This window comes from Populus trichocarpa, chromosome 10 (assembly GCF_000002775.5).
Source record: "Populus trichocarpa isolate Nisqually-1 chromosome 10, P.trichocarpa_v4.1, whole genome shotgun sequence".
NCBI classification, from domain to species: domain Eukaryota; kingdom Viridiplantae; phylum Streptophyta; class Magnoliopsida; order Malpighiales; family Salicaceae; genus Populus; species Populus trichocarpa.
Genome location: NC_037294.2, coordinates 8,854,642 through 8,875,896, shown reverse-complemented (window position 1 = coordinate 8,875,896; position 21,255 = coordinate 8,854,642). Strand labels below are relative to the sequence as shown.

Here is a 21,255-nt window from a genome sequence, read left to right as displayed (position 1 = left end):
AATCTCAGGTTAGTTCTTATTTCCTTACCCTTATTCTCCAAAGAGACCACATGTGCATTTGAAGGATAGAGCAGGCAGATAAGATTGGCAGTCCGGACCATAACAACAGTCATTTTACTGTTCAGCTTTGCGCAGTCGTTGTCATGCGAAGAACATGGACAGACACTGCCAAAACTTGAAGATCACCTCACATGCATCAAGTGACTGTTCATAATTTTATTTTATTATTATTATTATTATTATTTGCATCAAGGGACTGACCATAATTAATATTGTGGTGGTACAACCATTTCACTGCCCCCACCGATAATGCCCGCCGCTATAAAGAGTCAAAGCTTTCTCCACCCAAAAAAATAAATTTGGTTACTTGTTTTCTGATAACGAATATTCGACCACTCAATTTGTAAATACTAAGAATTTGGGGGTATGACTTGTAATAAAAATAAATTAAATTATCATTATGTTTGATAAAAAAAATAATTTGAAAAGGCAAAATTTTAAAAAAACTTCATTTTGTTACAAATGTTTAATTTAAATAAAAAATTATTCTTAATAGAATATATTTATGATTTTTTATCCGTCAAAATATAAAAAAATAAATATAAATCAATTTACAACAGCTATATCAAACAGAACCTAAATTAATAACAGGTTTTACAAAATTCTACCATTCAAGGCCATAATCTCACATCTCTTCCATCTCTCAGGTTCTAACCAAGACGTATGCAGATAGTCTACACCCAACCCAAGCCTATCTTGAGCAGTTTTTGAAAAATCTGTCTGGAAACTGATATTACTAATAAATAGTTCTAACCCCGGGAAGGTTAATCTAAGCTAATTTAAAAAGATTTTTTTTTTTTAAATCTTGAAACCAAGTTTTAAAAAAATAATAAGTAGATTTTAATTGAGTTTTTTCTGGATTACAAGTTGATTCATTAAATCAATTCAGTCAATTTATAAATTAATTATATATAAAACTCAACTTAAATCAAATATCGGATAAGTGACTTAACAAGTTAGCCTTAACAAGTTAGGTGTGTTTTGCATTGCGTTTTGGAAGTATTTTTGATAAAATTTAAAAAAAATTATTTTTTTAAAATTAATATTTTTTATGTTTTCAAATCATTTTCATATACTGATGTCAAAAATAATTTTTTTTAAAAAAAAAAAATTAATATATTTTAAAATAAAAAAACACTTTAAAAAAAAACAATTATCACAATCTCAAACACACAATATTTCACGAGCTAAAGAGTTAATTCATTAAAAACATATTGAAATGTGAGTACTAGCATTTAAATACATTTCACTGGTCCAAGATTGTAGCCAGTCTTGATTTCTTGCTATTACTGTTGTTTAATTTATTTAATATATTTTATAATAAAACCCTTCTTTTATTTTTTTAGAGAGAAAACAAAACATCTTGATTTATCCCAAGAAAATAAGAACAGAAAGATGGCCTTTATTTTCTGTAAATGCTTATAATTTACATTACACAGCTTATTGCGCACAGTGAGTATGGTAGCACAGAGTCATTTAAATAGGTAATTTAACTCCTCTCTTCTTTTAGATCTAAATTTAAATACACAGAACCACAAATTTGTAATGAAGCAGCTATCCATGTCATTTGAATTTTTTGGGTAAACTTCATTTTTACCCCTAAAAATTCCCCAGTGTGAAAGCTCAACCAATTTTACTTTTTTATATAAAGTGCGCTCATCATTAAAGGAAATTTTAAATTATAAAAGTGATCAAGGCAAAATTGAAATTCAATTTCTTTTAGTTATTGACAATGTTACTAGAAACGTGAATTGTCATGTCCAGGAATAGTGTGTTTGATATTATGATGTGGGGTGCTTTTTAAAATAGATTTTTTAAAAAATAAATTAAAATATTTTTATTTTTTTATTTTTAACATTGGTGTATCAAAAATAAACATGAAACATTAAAAAAATCAATTTATTATTTTTTTCAAGCTAAAAGCACTTTTAGTACTAAAAACAAAATCCCTCCTCAGCATACATATACTTAGGGAGTGTTTTGGTAAATTAGCACATTTAAAAAAAAAAAATTGTAAAGTAACACAAGCACATAAATAATTAGGAATCTAACATAGTCGAGTAAGTCGCAAATGCCATCTGCGACTCGTGTTTCGCAGATGGTATCTACAACTCCTCTAACATAAACATCCAGGAACAGTCTATTATGTCATTAACTCCCTACAAGAAAAAAACAGCAATTCGCACAATCACAAGTAACCAATTCTCCACTATTAAAACACAATTCACATAAACAACAAATAATTTATTAAATCACAAATAACAAATATACATTGACATTTAAAACAACATAACATTTTATTAAAAATTAAACTAACTATATATATATCCACAATTATCATAACATATAATAATATGTAATTATATCTAATAATCTCCCTTGTTGTCTAACTCGAGGTCGGTTCTGTAATATCCATATAAGTTCAAGAAGGATTAATATCATCCCAGCTTTTGGACGGACTTAGACGCTCGTGAATGTGCATGAGACGTTCGTGGACGGGCTAACATCTCCAACGCTTCCACGATAAGCGATTTCATCTTCCTGTTAATGCTGCCTCAAGATGCTCAATCTCTTGAAGTCCGCCACAACATAAATTGAGCGTGGTGTTGGTTACAACACATCCCATATCATCGACGCCTTCATGGATAACTATTACTGCTTTATGAGCTCCTCTAGTCAGAACCATGTCTATCTCAAGGTCTTGTATAAAAAAATTATTAACATTTGCAATTTAATTAAAGTTGACATAATTTAAAACAAATATATAAAAAATAACATACGCTGTCTATTTTCGCAAGTTTCTATGCAAATTGGTAGACCTACATAATAAGCTTGAGTAACCCCGGTTTGCAACATCCTTCAAGTAATTTCAACTTTTATTTCAAAAATATTTCAGCCAAGTAGACCACATAACATTCTCGATAATTTGTTAAGGAACATGTTTGATGTAGCACATAGAGATGCATGACTTCCTCCATTATAAGTAATATCATTGTCGGTATTAACAATGATACTACAATGGAAATATAATATTCCTAAATTACTAGAGATTCTGTTAAACAGCACAACTAAACATGATTATATTTTATTAATATCTTGGGGTTAATCAAAGTACATCAATTATCAACAGAACATTAATTGATCAGCAAACACCTACTTTCATCAAATTAATCGGCGAGCCCTTACATTCATCAAATTTCGGTACCATAACAAAATTATCAAACAAATTCATGTATTTCATAGCTAGTATTATTATTTTATACAAAATTCAATATAATTCATAATTTAACCAAAATCAACACCAATTATCTCATTACATGATTATTTTAAATCACAATCAACAACAACAACAAAACATTGATTATTTAACAAAATAATCAAACTATCAACTAAGAAATATCTAACTAACCTAATCCATAGTCTAACATAAATCAACACTAACATTGCAAACACATAATTTTGTTAATTCACAATAAACAATAACCTAAAATAATTGATAATAAAACAAAATAACATAATTATATCTAATTTACAACTTCAATTACATCTAATTAACCTAATTCCTAATTCAGAACCCTAACATTCAATAAAACCGAAGTAATTAAACATAAATTACATCAAATTAATCGAGGAAAAATGTTTGATATACTTTTGTGAGTGAAATGTGAGTGGTGAGGGTGATCGATGGTGGTTGGCTTGACCGGAAAATCCAACATCGACCGCTGGTGGAGAGAGAAAGCTTGGTTGTCGCGGGTTTTGCTAAAAAGAGAAAATGATAATTATTTTAGAGAGGAATGTTTTAGGGCTAGTAAGAGGTATTTTTAGTGGTAGAGAGAGATCTCGACCAGTGGTGAGAAAGAAGAAACAGGTGACAGAGAGAGAAAAAGGAAAGAAAATAAAAAAGAAAGAAGATGCATGGTTTTAATTAGAAATGAGTCGCAAATATCATCTCCAACTTGTTCATGTATGCTAATTTATTGAATATTTTTTTAATTATGTTATTTTATCAATTTTTTTATTACCGTGTTAAAAAAGAAAAAATCACGTGCTCATGGGCGATGACATTGTGAAATCTAATAAAAGAGTCACGGTGAAATAGGACGGCGGCAGGGAGATTTTAACCTTTGAGAAGAAATTATTGGGTTTGGAGGATGAGTAAAAGCAGCAGACAAGTTAGATTTTGAAAAGTCGTAAGAACCACTCATTTCCACTTTCAAATGAAAGCAGTCAACGCGAATCCAGTACGTGTAGGGCTCACCCCTAGTCCTCCTATTAATGATGCTGTCTAAGGAATTAAGTTTGCATATGCATGACCATGAGCACCATCCATGCATCATCATACCTCTCTTTTATTATTTAATTGCCTTGAAATCGTGCTCTCTTTTATTATTTTATTATAAAAAAACAGATAAAAAATATTTCTATATGTTTTAAAATAGTGACGCGTGTCTCCATGTCTATTTTTTATAGACATTAATTAAAAAAAACTATCTTAATTTCATCATCATTACATTTACAAGCAGTGGATGGTGATTGCCGATGGTAATTAATTGTCGAATAAAAAGCTACTTCACACTATTTTCTTCACAATTTATATTCCTAAAATTTTTTTTAAGTGAAATATATTTAACTTAACAATTTGTTTCAAGATAGAATTAACAAACAATATATTTTTTTTTCTTAAAATGTTTTACTTCAAAATCAAAGATCAAAAGCTAATTTTTTTAAAACATTTCTTTAAATAATTCTTGCTTGTAAGATCCTTTTTGTTTGCTGAAAAATAATTTTATTTTTTAAAGTGATTTTTTTAGAAAATGGATTCATTTTAAGTGAATTATTTTTTTATATTTGATAGTGTTATGAAAAATAAGTTAGAAAACACTTTTCAGTATTTGAATATGTCATGAAAAGTAAGTTAAAAAATAGTTTATTAATAATTTATTTTTTCAAATATATTAAAATAACGAGGAATAAATCTTACAAATTAAAAAATTAAATAAGAATTAAATTGAAATATATATATATATATATATAATTTTATAAATTATTTCAAATAAAATAAATAACAATCAAAATAATAGAGATCAAATCTAATAGATAAAAAAATTAAAAAATAATGAAATTAAAAAAATATATAATTTCATGAATTATTTTAAAAGGACCAAATCTGATAAATAAAAAATTTTAATTAAAAAATGATAAGAAAAAAATAAGTAATAATTATAAAAATTAAAATTAAAATTGATATAAAAATCAAATCAAATTAAATTTTAAAGGATAAAATATATAAAAATCAAATTTAACAAATTTAATTGCTAATTACTTAGACATCAACTGTATATATTTTGTACCAATAAAAATCCCTCTAAGAATCCTTGACAAATTTACTCGCTATATATAGCAAGTCCATCACCTGAGCTAAACTTCAAGGGGAAAAATCTCTAACTTAATCAGAAAATGGAATGATTAAACGATGGCTAATGATAGGGTGAATCTTTTCTTCTCGTGGCAAATTAGGTGCTTAAAATGTGGTCAAAGGCTCTGTGTGACTCAACGTACTGTAGAATTATGGAGCCGCACGTTAATTAGATGCAATTTAGACGCCAAACACCTTTTGGATTCGAAGACTAATCATGCATTTGTTATCCATGCCCCCAGGAGCCAAGACCCACCTGTTTCAGCTTTCGGCCATATGCATGATGCTTGCTGGCCCTACTTCTCGGAATCGCTGTACCATTTTGCTCACCAACCCGATTCATGGCATCCACTTGTATATATCATCTCGCAAATTAACTACTTCTTTTTAATTATTATTAATATAAATATCTAAAAAATTTGACGTTTATTTTAATCATTTCTACATCTTTTAAAGTTAACGATTATATAAATTTTTAATAATCTTAAAAAGATTCAAACTTATAACTATTAAAAAATAAATTTAAAACCCGATTATATATTCATACCTCTTCATTTAATAAGTGAGTAATCTATATGTTGATGCTCATATGAAAAGGGGATATAATTCAATTTTTGAAGCCAAAAACTAACGACAATGGCGTTACTTCTTAATATATTAATTGAATTTTAATGCCTTAGAAGCAGCAGCAGCAGCAATATGATTTATCGTGCATTTTTTACTCTTTTTTTTATCGTTGTTTATTTATCCTGCATTGACTGGTCTTCAATCCTCGGAGACTATAATAATCTTAATATATAGTATTATGTTTACTCGACCATGGATATACGAAAGAACTCATTGTCTGCTCCATGGAATTCTTTTTTCTAGAAGAGATTAGTGCTCAACAACCTGAGACGATGACATGCGTAGAAGTTTGTGGGCAGTAGAGTTGACTCACACTCCTCTTGAAAACCTGGTGGCACATTGTTACGCGAGTGGCAAGAATGTATTCCCATTTTTGCTGAACAGTCCCCACTCAATAATTGCAGTGCTAAATGTTTTCGATTTATTTATCATTCTCGTTACTTGGGGAAAAAAATATCTTCATGCCAATGGAAAGATAAAAAAATTGTTCTCTCGTGTGCTTGGGAATCTTTTCTGGTAAAAGAAAATACATTCCCTCGAACGCTTGAGTTTACTTCGAGAATGTTCAAGAATGTACGTAGTAGCAATTACAATCTAAAATATTTTTTATTTGAAAATATATAATATTTTTTTATGTTTTAAAAATTATTTTTGACATTAATGTATCAAAATAATTTAAAAAATAAAAAATTAATTTTAAATAAAAAATTAATTTTTTTTAAAATATAACTTCAACCACCTTTTCAAAAACTATTTTCATATGATATGGAATGGCCGCATGGTGTTTTGACTCAAAGACGTGTTGCGGGTGTTCCTTGTGCGCCATAGAACTATGTTCAACGTTTTTTTTTTTTTTTTTTTTTTATAATGCTGTATCAATTAGCCAACTGAATATTTAATATAAAATTATAAATCACTCCAAGTCCTCGTCCATTCATCTTAAATAGTTCCTTTTTTTTTTTTGCAAATTTATTACATCATGTTCATTTTGATTAGTTTAAAGTTCAAGTCACTTGACCATTTGCTTTATATTCCTTGTGCTAATCAATCCCTTCTACACGCTCCCGTGTGTGTGTAGAAATACAAAAGTAATATTTTTTAATTTTTTTTTTATCTTTGACACCTTCTTCACAACTTGTACTTAGTGTATTTCACTATTTATTTCTACCTGTTGGTTTTTACATTTTTAAAATATTTTATTTATTTTTTTACTTCAAATTAATATTTTTTTTTATGTTTTCATATCATTTTAATATATTTCCAAGTAAAAAACAATTTTAAAAACAACCACAATCATACCTCCAAACACGTTTTTTATCGCGCAGGAGTCCTTCTTGGTATGTATAACACTTTTTTCCTTTCCTTTTCTTTTTTATTTTTTCAGAGAAGAAGTTTGAATCCGAAATCTATCAAGGAAAGAAAGGATATTAATACAGATTGAACTTTCTGTATTAAAATTAATTCTGGAGAACTTTCTGTAGAATTCCTCAAGGATTTGACTGATAAAGATAAAAGGCCGAGAAGATTTTATTAAAGATGTTTCTAGGAAAAAAAACAAGAACAAAAAAAACCTCTTGTATCAGATATGCTTAATTAAGCAAGTTCGGGAGCTCAAGTCAATATATAGATTGCCGTATAGGGTAAAAAGGATTGATGTGAAGTAGAAGCAACGAAAGCAAGGCCACTGATCCTCAACCTGTGTAGAAGACTTGCTTAAAATCACACATATCTTGCATGAAAGGCAGAGAGATGCGAACAGAAAAAGCTTACAAATCAATCGGTGGTTAGATCGATGCCTGACTTCGGAGGTAAGATAGAACAAAATTTATCCCATATCCCATGTGATTGAAATGATAAAAAGTTACGTGATCAGGAAAAAAAAAGTTTTCACAGTTCTTGCTACTTTACTTCTCAAGTTCAATTTGGAATTAGTGATTATTATCACGAGTTTTTTTCTCTCTTGTATAAAGCAAAATATTACTGATAGAACACATCAGAGTTATTGAAAAAAAAGTTTCAGGCCAGACCCCATGACCGCACCAAGCACCTTTGGGTCTAGGTCGAGCGCTTGGACCCGATACATGTTCTAACAACTCGTGTATGTTGTCTTGTGGCCTGAGCTAAACACTTAGCCCTTATAATTTTTGTATGACCCAAGTTTTTTTAGCTTGGATTCTATTCCGTTTACACTCCTAAATGTATAAAAGTCTCTCATGACCTAGATATTTATTATTTATTAATTTTTATATAAAAAATATTTATTTTTTATTAATGCATGTATAAGTTATATTTATTTTCTAAGCAAGGGATTTATAATTTTCATTCGTAACGTAACAACATTTTTTTTTTCAAAACACTTATTTCATATTAAAACAAGAATAAATAACTTTATCTTTAGAATTAAATACTCTTTTTATTTCATATTAAAACAAGATAAATAACAAGAATAAATAACTTTTGAGTATTTTTTACACTTTCCCTCTGCAAGTGAGCATTCAAGGGTCCCAAATCCATAAAGAGAGGACTATTTTGCAGGTGTCAAAATTCTTACACCAAGCTATCACCTTTCTTTATTATGAAGTGTGGATTTAAACACTTAATTAATTTTGTTATCCAACCACCAAAAAAACCATAGTTCCAAGCAACTTGACTTTTAAAACATTGTTAGTTATAAAAGATCTTACTGCCAGATATTGAAGGTTAGTTTAAAAAATACAGGCAGTCTTAATTTTATCATTAAATAATTTTATTGCGTCCATTGTACTTCTTACTTCAATTTTTATTAAGAATTCTCATCCATTTTAAAGTTTTTCATCCATATTTTTGTTCCTTTTTTTTAAGAAAAGATTTAAAAAAAAAAGATTTTCATTTGGCGATTTAACAACATTCTTTAATTAAAAAATAAAATTAGTATAGAAAACAATTTGGATGTAAAATATTTTTTACTGCAATGACATCGTTGATGGTTGCCCCGAAATTGAATTAAAAGACAGTAAGAGATGTTATTGAATTAGAAGACACCAACATGTGAGAAAACCATCTTGGAGAGAAACCTTTCTTTTTTAGCTCAATTATTGAAATAAAGTAAAAGACACACAACTTGTGTTCCGGATTTATGCAAAAATTGAAAAAACAGGTGGAAATTTTTATTTTTTCACTTGTGGAGGCGTATTCGGATATTTATTTTGTACACATTAGAGAATAATATAAATAATATCATGGAATTTCATCTAAGTTATTGGGTTAAGATGATTTTTTAACATGGTAATGGAATCTTGATAATCAAGCGATCACGAGTTTGAATCTCACCATTCCTATTTATTTGATAAAAATTATACACAAGGTAATATGGGTCTGTGCAAGTTTCAAGCTCAAAAGGCTTTCACTTGAGGGGGTGTGTTAAAGAATAATATAAATCATATACTGGAACCTCACCTAACAGTTTAAGTTATTGGGTTGAAATTGTTTTTTGATAGTACATGTAATTAAACATTTTTAACGATCATTAGAGGTTTAGCATGATTTTCATATTATCAATTACTTTTGAAACATATAAGTGTTGAAAAATATTTTTAAGATTAGATTTTTAAATTAAGTGACAACTAGGGATTAGAATCCATTAAATTTTAGTAGTAAGGCAAACACATCTATAAATAATGAAGATGAAAAAAATTAAGTTATATACAAAGAGTTTTTAGTCCGGTCAACATAAATAATTAGTGAAAGTTCTATGTTTTTTTTTATCAACACGCGATAATTTAAAGGATCCAGTATGGATTAAAAGATGCTTAATTCTTGATGAAACTAATTTTCTGAATAATTTCTTTAACACTTACGATGTATTTAGAAACGCGGTTGAAACCAGTTTTTTTAAAATTTAATTTTTTTCATTAAAAATTATTTTTTTATATTTTCATATCGTTTTGATGTGCTGATCTCAAAAATAATTTTTTAAAATATAAAAAAAACATCATTTTGATGCATGTATAAGCGAAAAACACTTTAAATTGCTACCACTATTACAATTTCAAATAAGCACTTAATCAATTATAACAAGAAATATGTATTTTATTAATTTTTTATCGTGTTTATATGCTTGTCATATTAAAATTATTTTCAAGTAAAAAACTATTGTGAATGTATATATGAGTGTGAAAAACATTACTTCGAACATTCATAGTTCTAAAAAAATCAAAACTTATTTAAATACATGTATAGTTTGATGCTTTACACGAACTAATAAATTGGTCCTCACAAGTCACAACAGCATGGCATGGGACTTACCGGAAAGTTGAATAAAAGTGAGCTAGCATGCAGAACTGGGGTCGAACTAGGATCAAGTTCTTCTTCCTTGGCAAATGACTCCTTGTATTTAGATAGAAACACTACCATTTAATCGACACGTGTACTCCTTGCATTATTACATTATTGTTTTTTTTTTAAATCGATATATCTTTGAATTAAGTTAAGTGTAAATCATGGCTAGGTTAAGAAACATGACAGATTAAAATGTGCCACATGTCTAAAATAGAATTTTGAGACATGTTTTTTTATTAACATTTGTATTTCTTATTTATTTATAATCTTTAATTTTATAATAAAAATTACTTAAAAATTTTAGTTTTGAACCTGAAATATCTTTTAATCACATCACATATCCTAAACCGACCATGATTTGTAATAAAATATAGTAAAGAAACATAACGTATCGAAATAATAGTACCGAGACACACAAACATTAATATAATGTATAGATAGTTTAAACTTCAACTTCTTCTTTTTCATAATTATTCCAAGAAAAATACAAAAATAAAAATTAATTTTTATTTATGATAAGACAAGGATGTGCAGTCATGTAAGATTTGATAAACCAAGACCATCCAAGTTAGATAAAGTGTAAAAAACCCAATTCAATTGAAAATCATAATATGTTATATGATATGTTAAAATATGATTTATATTATTTTCTAATACAATCTCTTAAGTAAAAACTCTTTAAACTTGAAACTTGCATATATTTATATTGTCGTGTGTTAATTTTATCAAATAAATAAAAATGATAGAATTCCAACTCGTGACTGCTTAGTCATTATAACTCTGATATTATATTAATGAAATATTTTAATTTAAAAATTTAGACTATAAATAAAATTATAAAATATAATTTATGCATTCTTTAATATAAATTACGAAACACGAAAGGCTAGTTAGAAATTAATTTGATTGGACAAAAACCACATTGTTTTCTTCCGAGAGAAACGAGAAACAATAGTAATTTGTTTTCTTTCCAGTTAAATAATGGCAAGGCACGAGGTGTACCTTGATTAGCTTGGTTGTCTTTATATTATCTAGGAAGTATTATTCTAATGAGATTTTAATTAATTTAACTTGTATTGCCACGTACACAGTTCATGTACTTTGATTAGCTTGGTTGTCCTTGTATTATCGAGGAAGTGTTACTGGGTTTTAATTAATTTAACTTAGTATTTAAATTTATTCGGCCATCGATTTTCTCACCACCCCTCGATTCGATTCAATCTATCTTTCATATATATATATAATTTTACTAGGATTCTTCATCTAAAAAATTTATTTTTTTCTTTGACAATATATAAAACTAATATTTTATTTAATTATGATATAGTTGTTGTCCTCGCGTATTCATATCCCTTGTTGCTTCTTCTCGAAAAAAAAAAAGATTTAACTGGCAGCAAAAAAGCTGGCTCATATTTCAGCTACGTACGAGCAACCTCTCGTATTCCATGGTGGAGCTAGAATAATTTATATTTTCGAAGAAAAAACACAATTACTTTGATCTAGGAGGTAAAATATATTTTCAATATACTTGAAATATGGAATAGAATAAAAATAAAATAAATTAATGGCCACCCTTTTCGTGCTATGAGCAGCACGTGCAGCTTGTCTCTCTGGGTATTTTCTGTTCTTTCTTCTATGTATGTGGGCCTAGTGATATATTTTTCACCGTCGACAGGGGAGAAAACTACAGAAGATTCCGTGAAGTATGGATCTGGTGGCGAGTAATTACTGTCATGTTAAAATCGATGGTGAAAAAATGACCACGTGGCGTTTCATAACTGGGGAATTCTGTTTCCGTACTCCAGCAACAGAGACATCCGCTGCCAATCAAGTCAGAAGTGTTTTTTAATGACAAAAATACCCTCTCCCCTTCTTAGTTTTCAAGCCTATCCCTCTCACAAGCCGTCTTTTGCCAAATTAGGAGGCATGCCGTCGCGTCTTGGGCGGCAGAACCAGACTAATTTAAGACACCAGTCATGGAGGAGGTTAGGTTCAAATTTAAGACCTCTGATATGGTTTGACGATAAGAGACAAGAACCGATCAAGTTCATTGCCTTATCTGTAAAATGGAGACTGCTATTATAATTAATTAGTGATGTGAAATGACCTTGAATACTTGTATGATGTATCCATGTCTCTTGGTGTAAGCAAATTTTGTAAATTGGACACCAATTTTCGCTTTCGATTGCATGATTATCATTTGAGATGTTTACATCATAAGATGGGACCATCATTTATTTTTATCTATATATTATATATTTATTGTTGGTGTTTTGGGTTAGGTCTGATTCGTTCATAAAAAATATACCCGATCCAAGTATTCAGAAGAGTTAAAAAACAGTTATAATTACTTCTCATGGTTGCTAAAAAAAAAAATACTTTTTCTATTAAAAAACATATTGAAAAAATAATTGTTGTTTTTTTAATATTTGTATCTTTGAATTAATTTGACAAGATTTAAAATGATATTTATATTATAAAATATCTTTTTAGTTCTAATAATTAAAATAATAATGAAGTAATTAATCTTGAATTTTCAGTAAGTTTTCTTTAATACTTCATTTATTAATCTATTTCATATATATATATATATATATATATAGTACACTGAGTTTATATTACCTTTGATAGCTAAGGATTCATGTGGTGTTGTTTTTTCTTGCGTTGATCAAGACTCTGTTTTCTAAACTTTTGCTTCTATTTTTTATTTATTTATTGAAAAGCATGTAAAATAATGATTTTCTATTCAAAAAGCAGAAACAATAGCTTGAAGAAACAGGCTCTAAGATTGCTTCATTGTTCTGTCTATACAAAATATATATATATATATATATATATATATATATATATATATATATATATATATATATATATATATTTGATTAATATAACTAACGTAGGTTTAACAATAGTACGTGTAATTGCTAAATAATTCATTCTTGTTAATTTAAGAGGGTTTTTTCTATGTTGTTTTATAAAAATTTGTTTGAATTAATGTTTAATCTTAAAGATTGTTCGGGAACACGTAGAAATGTTTTCATAATATATGGAATTAATGTTTTCATAATTTGTTTGAATTAATGTTTAATCCAATAGTACGTGTAATTGCTAAATAATCCATCTTTTATAACCATGTTTTTTAATAATTTAATATTTGTTGGATTGTTTTGATATAATAATATTAAAAATAATATTTAAAAAATAAAAATTATTTTAAAAAATAACCAATATCACTTTTAAATATAGCATCCGGAGAGAAATCCAAAAATTTACTTGGATTCTTAAGTATATTTGGATAGCAGAGCTTGACTTTCTGTTTCTAAATAACATAAATTTCCTTCAAAAACATTTCAATGCAGATTTATTTTTATATTTATATTTTTATCTTTCAATTAAAAATATTTTTAACTAATATATATTTATGTTTTCTATTATAAAGCACTAGCTAATTATAATTTAATGGACACACGGTGAAGCAGATTTGCTAGTTGCCTCATGCAGGAAAGGAAGTAAAAGCGAAGCCCAGCAAAAAGGGAGGAGAGATCAGATTACTGTGGGTTTAGCTGCTGAAAAAGAGGACAATATGGTAATCTGATAGCATCCGTGACAGATCTGTAACCGACAAACAAGGAGGTCGGCATTGTCGGCCGGTGAACTTGGGAGAAGACATTAATAAGCGGCGAAAATTCCCAAACCCCCCATTTCCCCTTCCCCAATTTCAAAAAACAAATAAACTAACTTTTATTTAATTCATCTTATAAACAAATATACTACTTGGATTCTCAACTATATTACAGTCACAGTTACTATTTTTATTTATGTATTTCTCAGCAGTACGTTACGTTCCATTACATTATTATTTATTTATTCCTTTGCCATTGACACCCACTTGAGCCAAAATATAAAAATAAAAAAAATCCCCTTATTTTCTTCCTCCTCTCTTCAAAACGCAACCGATTTGAGCTCCAGCTCTAACGAGATGGGACTGTACAGATCATCATAGAAACCTCACCCACAATCCTCTCTTTCGTTACTTTTTTTTTCTTTTTTGTAAATGCTATTCTATAGAGCCTCCCTGACCCGCCCCGATTATCCCGGCAAGGTTTTTCTTATCCTCTATTTTTTAACGAAACCCTAATTTTTAGCTGTTGGTTGGTTATTACTATTTTCCCTCTCGAAAAATAATAATTACAATTGGTTTTTCTGTTTTTGGAGCGTTTCTGTTTTGTGCATCCGTGGTCAAATCGTGTTTTATAAAGTTATTTTGTGGTTTGTTATGATTGGTTGGCTGTGTGTTTTCTTTTTTTAGGAAAATGAAATGATATTATGACTCTCGTTTCTGTGTTGCTTTTCCTGGTAAAAGGATTTCCAAGTCATTTTCGAAATCAATCTTTAAGAAAAATATTTCGATTCTGATTTCATTTAGTATCAGGCAAGGTCTTTTCTTTTTTTTTTTCTCTATGCAATGTCTAAATCTATTCGTGTTTATTGTTTTTAAATTCTTTTCCTCTGCTTTGTGATCTTTTTATTTTTATTTTTTTGTGTTCTTGAGGTTTGATAAAGTGTCTTAATCAAATGATATTCTTGTTTCTTTTTTCTTCACAGAATGATGCTACATGTGTCAATTCATGTTTGAGGATGTTATTATATTTATTTAATATTTGTTTCCTCCTTTTTTTTGGAAAAAAATTTGAATGATCTCTTATCTCATTTTCTTAATTCGTTTCTGGTGGCTGAGGTGTGTTGAGTTTAGAAGAGAGTTTATTCGAATGGGTGGGTTTGCTAATTCGTGCTATCATTTTAATGGTCTTCAAGTCAGTTTTTTTTTGGATTTTCTTATCCAAGAAAACGGGAGTGTGAATTTTGGCTTCTACTTCTATTTAATGATGCCAAATTGTGTGTTTTTGATTTGGAAACTACACAGGAGGGTTTGTTTTGCCTTACTAATGTGTTTTGTTCTTGTTTCAGTCGATATAAATTTGTATTGTAATTCTCCACGGTGAATGTGAATTATGGATATTACTGAGGTTGAAGAAAATTTGTTTGCAGCAAGCGATGCCAAGGTATTGTTTTTTATTTCTTAAGAAAAATCTTGGATTCGGTGTTTTTGTGTACTATTCTTAAGGAACCCCCCGATTCCATCTGGGCTGAGCAGCCTACTTATTTGTTTCTCTAATTTTTACGATCCTGCTCGTTTCCTGATGTATACGGAAAATGCAATGCCTGCTTTTAAATTATGGCGGTTGCTGTTTATGGTGATTGCCTTGTAGACTTGGGTTTGATTGTGTTGAATGTGCTTCTGTTTTGTTTGCTTCTGGTGCTTGCTGTTTTCTCTCTTTGTGCCAGAAGTTATTCCATCTAGGCTGACATATTTTTTCTGTTCATCTGGGGGGAGTCTTATTTACAATATAGTTATTTGTAATGTTCACATTGTTACCCTTTTGTTAGCCCATGAAAACACTTTTTCTCTAAGGTCTTCAATGAACTTAATTTAATTTAATTGACAATATTTCTACCTGTATTCAGCTGCATGGAGAAATGTGCAAGGAACTCTCTGTAATTTATTGCAAAATCCTGTCCATTTTCCCTTCATTGGAAGCTGCAAGACCTAGGAGTAAATCTGGCATTCAAGCATTATGTTCGATGCATATAGCCCTTGAGAAAGCCAAGAATGTTCTCCGGCATTGCTCAGAATGTAGTAAGCTTTACTTGGTAAGATAATTCTTTTTTTATAGATGCACTAAAATTTGCTTTTCTTTTTCTGTTTTTATTTATTGTTTTCCGTGATATTAGTTTTCTGATGGAATTGCATTTCTGACACAGGCTATAACTGGAGATTCTGTCCTTTTAAAATTTGAAAAGGCAAGATCTGCTCTTGTAGATAGTCTTAGGCGTGTTGAAGATATTGTTCCACAATCAATTGGATGCGAGGTAGTAATTTCCCTTCTGAACTCTATTTCTTGATGGTCAATTTGAAAATGATATCAGTCATAAATTGGGTTGTCTAAACAAAGTGAACTTAGAAATGACGTATCAAAATTTTGAGTATTCATGTCCTTGCTGTATATCAACAAGAATTCTATCATTTCTATATGTTAATATTTCATCTCCAATGGTTTCATCAACATCATATGTCATTTACGTTGAATTAACCACAATGTTGTCCTGGAATTGTTATGTGGTCTTTTTCTAGCCCTGTTCCTTGTGCCTGTATTATTTAGAAACACCTTTTGATCCCCTTTGTAATTTGAAATCTTGTCAGATTTTGGAGATTGTAAGTGAACTCGAGGGTACTGTATTCTCTCTTGATCCGTTAGAGAAGCAAGTTGGTGATGAGATAATTGTATTGCTTCAGCAGGGGAGAAAATTCGACAACTGTAATGACACTAATGAGCTAGAATCATTTCATGAGGCTGCTACTAAACTTGGTATTACCTCTTCTAGAGCAGCTCTTACAGAGAGAAGAGCTCTTAAGAAACTTATAGAAAGAGCTCGTGTGGAGGAAGACAAGCGGAAGGAATCAATTGTTGCTTATCTCTTACATCTCATGAGGAAATATTCCAAGCTATTTAGAAGTGACCTTACAGATGACAATGATTCACAGGGTTCAGCACCTTGTTCACCCACTGTTGAGGGTTCTTTTGAAGATGGAGGCCCTGGTGGTGATGGCCATGCCTTTGAGCGACATTTATCAAAGCTTAGTTCATTAAACTTCAAGCCAAACTTTAGGAAATCTGGGCAAATGCCTCTTCCACCTGAAGAATTGAGGTGTCCTATATCATTGCACCTGATGTATGATCCAGTCATCATTGCTTCTGGACAAACGTATGAAAGGATCTGCATTGAGAAATGGTTCAGTGATGGGCATGACACTTGTCCAAAGACTCAACAAAAGCTTTCTCATCTCTGCTTGACTCCTAATTATTGTGTCAAGGGTCTTGTTGCTAGTTGGTGCGAACAGAATGGAGTCCCAGCACCTGATGGTCCACCAGAGTCTCTTGACCTCAACTATTGGAGGCTCGCAATGTCTGAGCTTGACTCTGCAAATTCAAGATCTGTGGAGATTGTCGGTTCTGGTAAGTTGAAAGGGGTAAAGGTAATTCCTTTGGAGGGGAGTGGTCTCATTGAGGAGGCAGAAGAAACTGAAACTGAAAATTTATCACCGCAACAGGAAGATTCTGTTCCAGAAGATGACTTTGAGGATAATGTATTTGAAAGATATCAGAATTTTCTGACCATCTTGAATAGTGACGAAGACTTGAAGAAAAAATGCAAAATAGTAGAACAAGTGAGGCTTCTTTTGAAGGATGATGAGGAGGCCAGGATTTTTATGGGGGCCAATGGGTTTGTTGAAGCACTATTGCAGTTTCTAGAGTCAGCTGTGCATGCTAGGAATCCAATGGCCGAGGAAATTGGAGCAATGGCTCTTTTCAACCTTGCCGTCAACAATAACAGGTGTGTGAAGTCACTAAATATCAAATTAACACGGAGTAGGTGTAGTAGTAGTACTATGATATGCTTCATTAGGTATTAGAATCATTATTAAAATCAAGAGGTGTTAGTAATAATTGAGTGACATGCTTTTTATTACTGGAACCGTTGTGGATCTTCTTGTTGACGGAGAAAATTCTGCTAGAGATAGGGAGTTAGGTTCTTGATTCATTTTCCATAGAACTATGAAGTGTGAAGATGTGCCATGAATTTTAGTGTAATTGATCTCCTTTTCTGTTACTCTGTTCCAGAAATAAGGAAATGATGTTGGCTTCTGGTGTTATCTCATTGTTGGAGGATATGATTTCCAACTCTGACTCTGATGGATCAGCAACAGCTCTCTATCTAAATCTCTCCTGCCTTGAAGAAGCGAAGTCCATCATTGGTTCAAGTCATGCTGTGCCTTTTTTAGTCCAAATCCTTCAAGGTGAAACTGGAGCGCAATGCAAGCTTGATGCCCTTCATGCCCTCTATAATCTCTCCTCCCACCCCACCAATATTCCGAATCTCCTTTCAGCTGGCATCATCAGTGGCCTCCAATCCGTTCTTGCAGTCCCTGGTGATCATGCATGGATAGAAAAATCTATAGCAGTGCTGATAAATTTAGCTTGTAGTCAATCAGCAAAAGATGAAATGCTGTCTGCCTCTGGCCTTATTAGTGGGCTAGCGACTATATTAGACACTGGCGAACCCATAGAGCAGGAGCAGGCTGTTGCTTGCCTTTACATTTTGTGCAATGGGAGTGAGAAGGGTAGTCAATTGGTCCTACAAGAAGGAGTTATACCTGCGCTGGTCTCAATCTCGGTGAATGGGACCACAAGAGGGAAAGAGAAAGCGCAGAAACTTCTGATGCTGTTTCGGGAGCAGCGGCAGCGAGATCAACCATCTGCTGAGGTGCACTTTCAGCGAGATCAATCATCTGCTGAGGTGCGCTTTCAGCGAATTGAAAGTAGTTCCATGTCCATGCCTGCTCCTGAAACAAAGCCGCTATGCAAATCTGTCTCAAGAAGAAAGATGGGGAAAGCTATAAGCGTTTTTTGGAAGAGCAAGAGCTACTCAGTTTACCAGTGTTAAGTTGGTGTTGTAAATTTCTTCTGTGTCTTTTTCCTTTCTTTTGTCTTGGGGGCATTATTTGTTTTTCTTTTCATAGGGAAGAAGAGATGTACAGGCCCTTCTAAGCATGGATTTTGTTCTTTTCTTTGCCTTCCTGTTCAGGTAGGAATGCATGTACCATATATGCAAAATTATAATGGAAGCCTTAGTAGATTAGCCTTATAGTAAAACAACTTTGTGGCGTCTTCATACCCCTAATTTTTTAAAGGCTAAAATCCCACATCACCACCAATTATCTAATATTATAGAACGTTGAAGAAGCTGCTACAATTTGGAATTGTAATTAGAAGTATAATTACAGTTGTTTTTTAAATTTTTATTAAAAAATATATTAAAAATAATATTCTTTTAGTTTTTTAAAATTATTTTTGAAATTAACGCATTAAAATAATTTAAATATCTCAGAAATATATTAATTTAAAATAAAAATATAAAAATAAATAGTAACTTCATCCTTATTTCCGAGCCCATGGACGAGCTTTCATTTAAACAAGAATTCACACCAGAGTCCATTATCAAAGTCAAAATCTCAAAGAAATCAATGTTGGATTCTTCGATATCAGAAATATATTAATTTAAAATTAAAAATATAAAAATAAATAGTAACTTCATCCTTATTTCCGAGCCCATGGACGAGCTTTCATTTAAACAAGAATTCACACCAGAGTCCATTATCAAAGTCAAAATCTCAAAGAAATCAATGTTGGATTCTTCGATATCAGAGTTCAAGAATTTAATGCAATGATAAGTTCATATTGCCTTATTAATTATTGTCAAAAGGTTACGTCAACAAGCCCGTCTAGCTCAGTTGGTAGAGCGCAAGGCTCTTAACCTTGTGGTCGTGGGTTCGAGCCCCACGGTGGGCGTTTTAATTTCTTACTGTTTTATATAATTTTTTTACTTTCGTGCAGCTCTGTGACTGCAGTATCAAAAGCTTCACGGGTTCTTCTGCAACCTCTACAGGAGCGGCTTCCACTTCCATTATCAACAACAGTTTCAGTACATACAAACTCCCAAACAAGTTTGATTCCTTTAAACGTGTTAGTAATCTGCTGACCCTTTCTGATTGTTATTTTGTGACCGCAGATCTTTGAATCTACGACCGGCATATAGATAATATCTTTCATGTTTTGTTATCTTCATGTTTCTTTATTTATGTAAACTTAGAGAAACATATAAATTTTTTGTAATAATCAAAACAGAGTTCCACACAATATTGATAACATAATTAATTTCATAATATAAGTTGATTGTTTTAATATAATTTCAGTATTGTGTGCAGCACTAACTAAGAATAATAAAAAAGTACTAATTACCATAAAAAAAAAAAAGATTATGAAAGTCTAACAAAAACAACTTGCTAACAGAGCTATAAACCTGATAAAGATAAATAACGAGAGGGTGAGTTCAACAATTCAGTGAATAAATAACGTTCAATATATACATAAGAGATAATATGACAACCAAAATAAATCTGAATAAAAAAATAATCAAAAGGAACTCAAAATGAACGTAAAATCAATTTAATATATTTAATTTAGTGTCTAACTGATAACCCTATATGTTTAGGAATCAAATCGGTTCTTTTTTCAAAAACCCATAAATCAAATGGTTTCTGAAATTCTAATTCAAAAGAAAAAAAATATAAAATTTGATAATATTTCAACAAAAAAACCTCAATTACTATTCATGACCCATTTGAAAAACTAAAATTACTCTTCCCAACAATTGTAATTTTGTCAAATTTAGAAGACCAAACTGAAAATATCATAAATTCATAACTATACTGAAATCTTACTCATAATTCATTTTTAATTATATCCAGAATCTCTAATTATGCTCCAAGGGTCCATTTGCAATTCCTTTCAAAGTTTGAGAACTAAACTGTAATTTTCAAAAATAAGAGGACCACATTGAAATTTCACCATCCTCAACTTCAAGACACTTCTATCTAGTATGTCCAGCAAGGGTTTTTTCATAATTTCATACACCCAATACATCAATTAATTTCAAAATCATTATTCTTAACAAAATCATCTAAAAACCAACCAATTAAACCATTACCCATAACAATTAATTCATAACATTTCAATCAACTCATCAATCTAACTCAAAACATAAACTTCAAAACTCTAAATCTTAACAAATTTAAAATCTTAATTAATACCAATAATTATACACATCAAAGCATAAATCTTACCATATAAACTTATTTTCTCCAATTCTTTTCC

General features: G+C 30.3%; 1 protein-coding gene and 1 non-coding gene across 6 annotated transcripts; both read left to right on the top strand.

Moving 5' to 3' along the window:
- The first annotated feature begins 14,145 nt into the window (after positions 1–14,145).
- Positions 14,146–19,197, top strand: LOC7460024 (U-box domain-containing protein 6). Of its 5 annotated transcripts, none has more exons than XM_024610775.2 (6): positions 14,146–14,517; positions 15,389–15,483; positions 15,947–16,132; positions 16,244–16,351; positions 16,683–17,875; positions 18,163–19,197. In XM_024610775.2, exons 2-6 carry the CDS (start codon positions 15,433–15,435, stop codon positions 18,983–18,985), a joined length of 2,361 nt encoding a protein of 786 aa, XP_024466543.1. In that variant the 5' UTR covers positions 14,146–14,517; positions 15,389–15,432; the 3' UTR covers positions 18,986–19,197. The 5 variants fall into 5 exon arrangements, with proteins under 5 accessions (XP_024466543.1, XP_052312410.1, XP_024466540.1 ...); XM_052456450.1 differs by having other exon boundaries at positions 14,146–14,571; XM_024610772.2 differs by having other exon boundaries at positions 14,146–14,852.
- Positions 19,198–19,817: 620 nt separating this feature from the next.
- Positions 19,818–19,890, top strand: TRNAK-CUU (transfer RNA lysine (anticodon CUU)). Its single transcript has one exon. It is a non-coding gene; the product is annotated as a tRNA-Lys (tRNA).
- Positions 19,891–21,255: the final 1,365 nt, after the last annotated feature.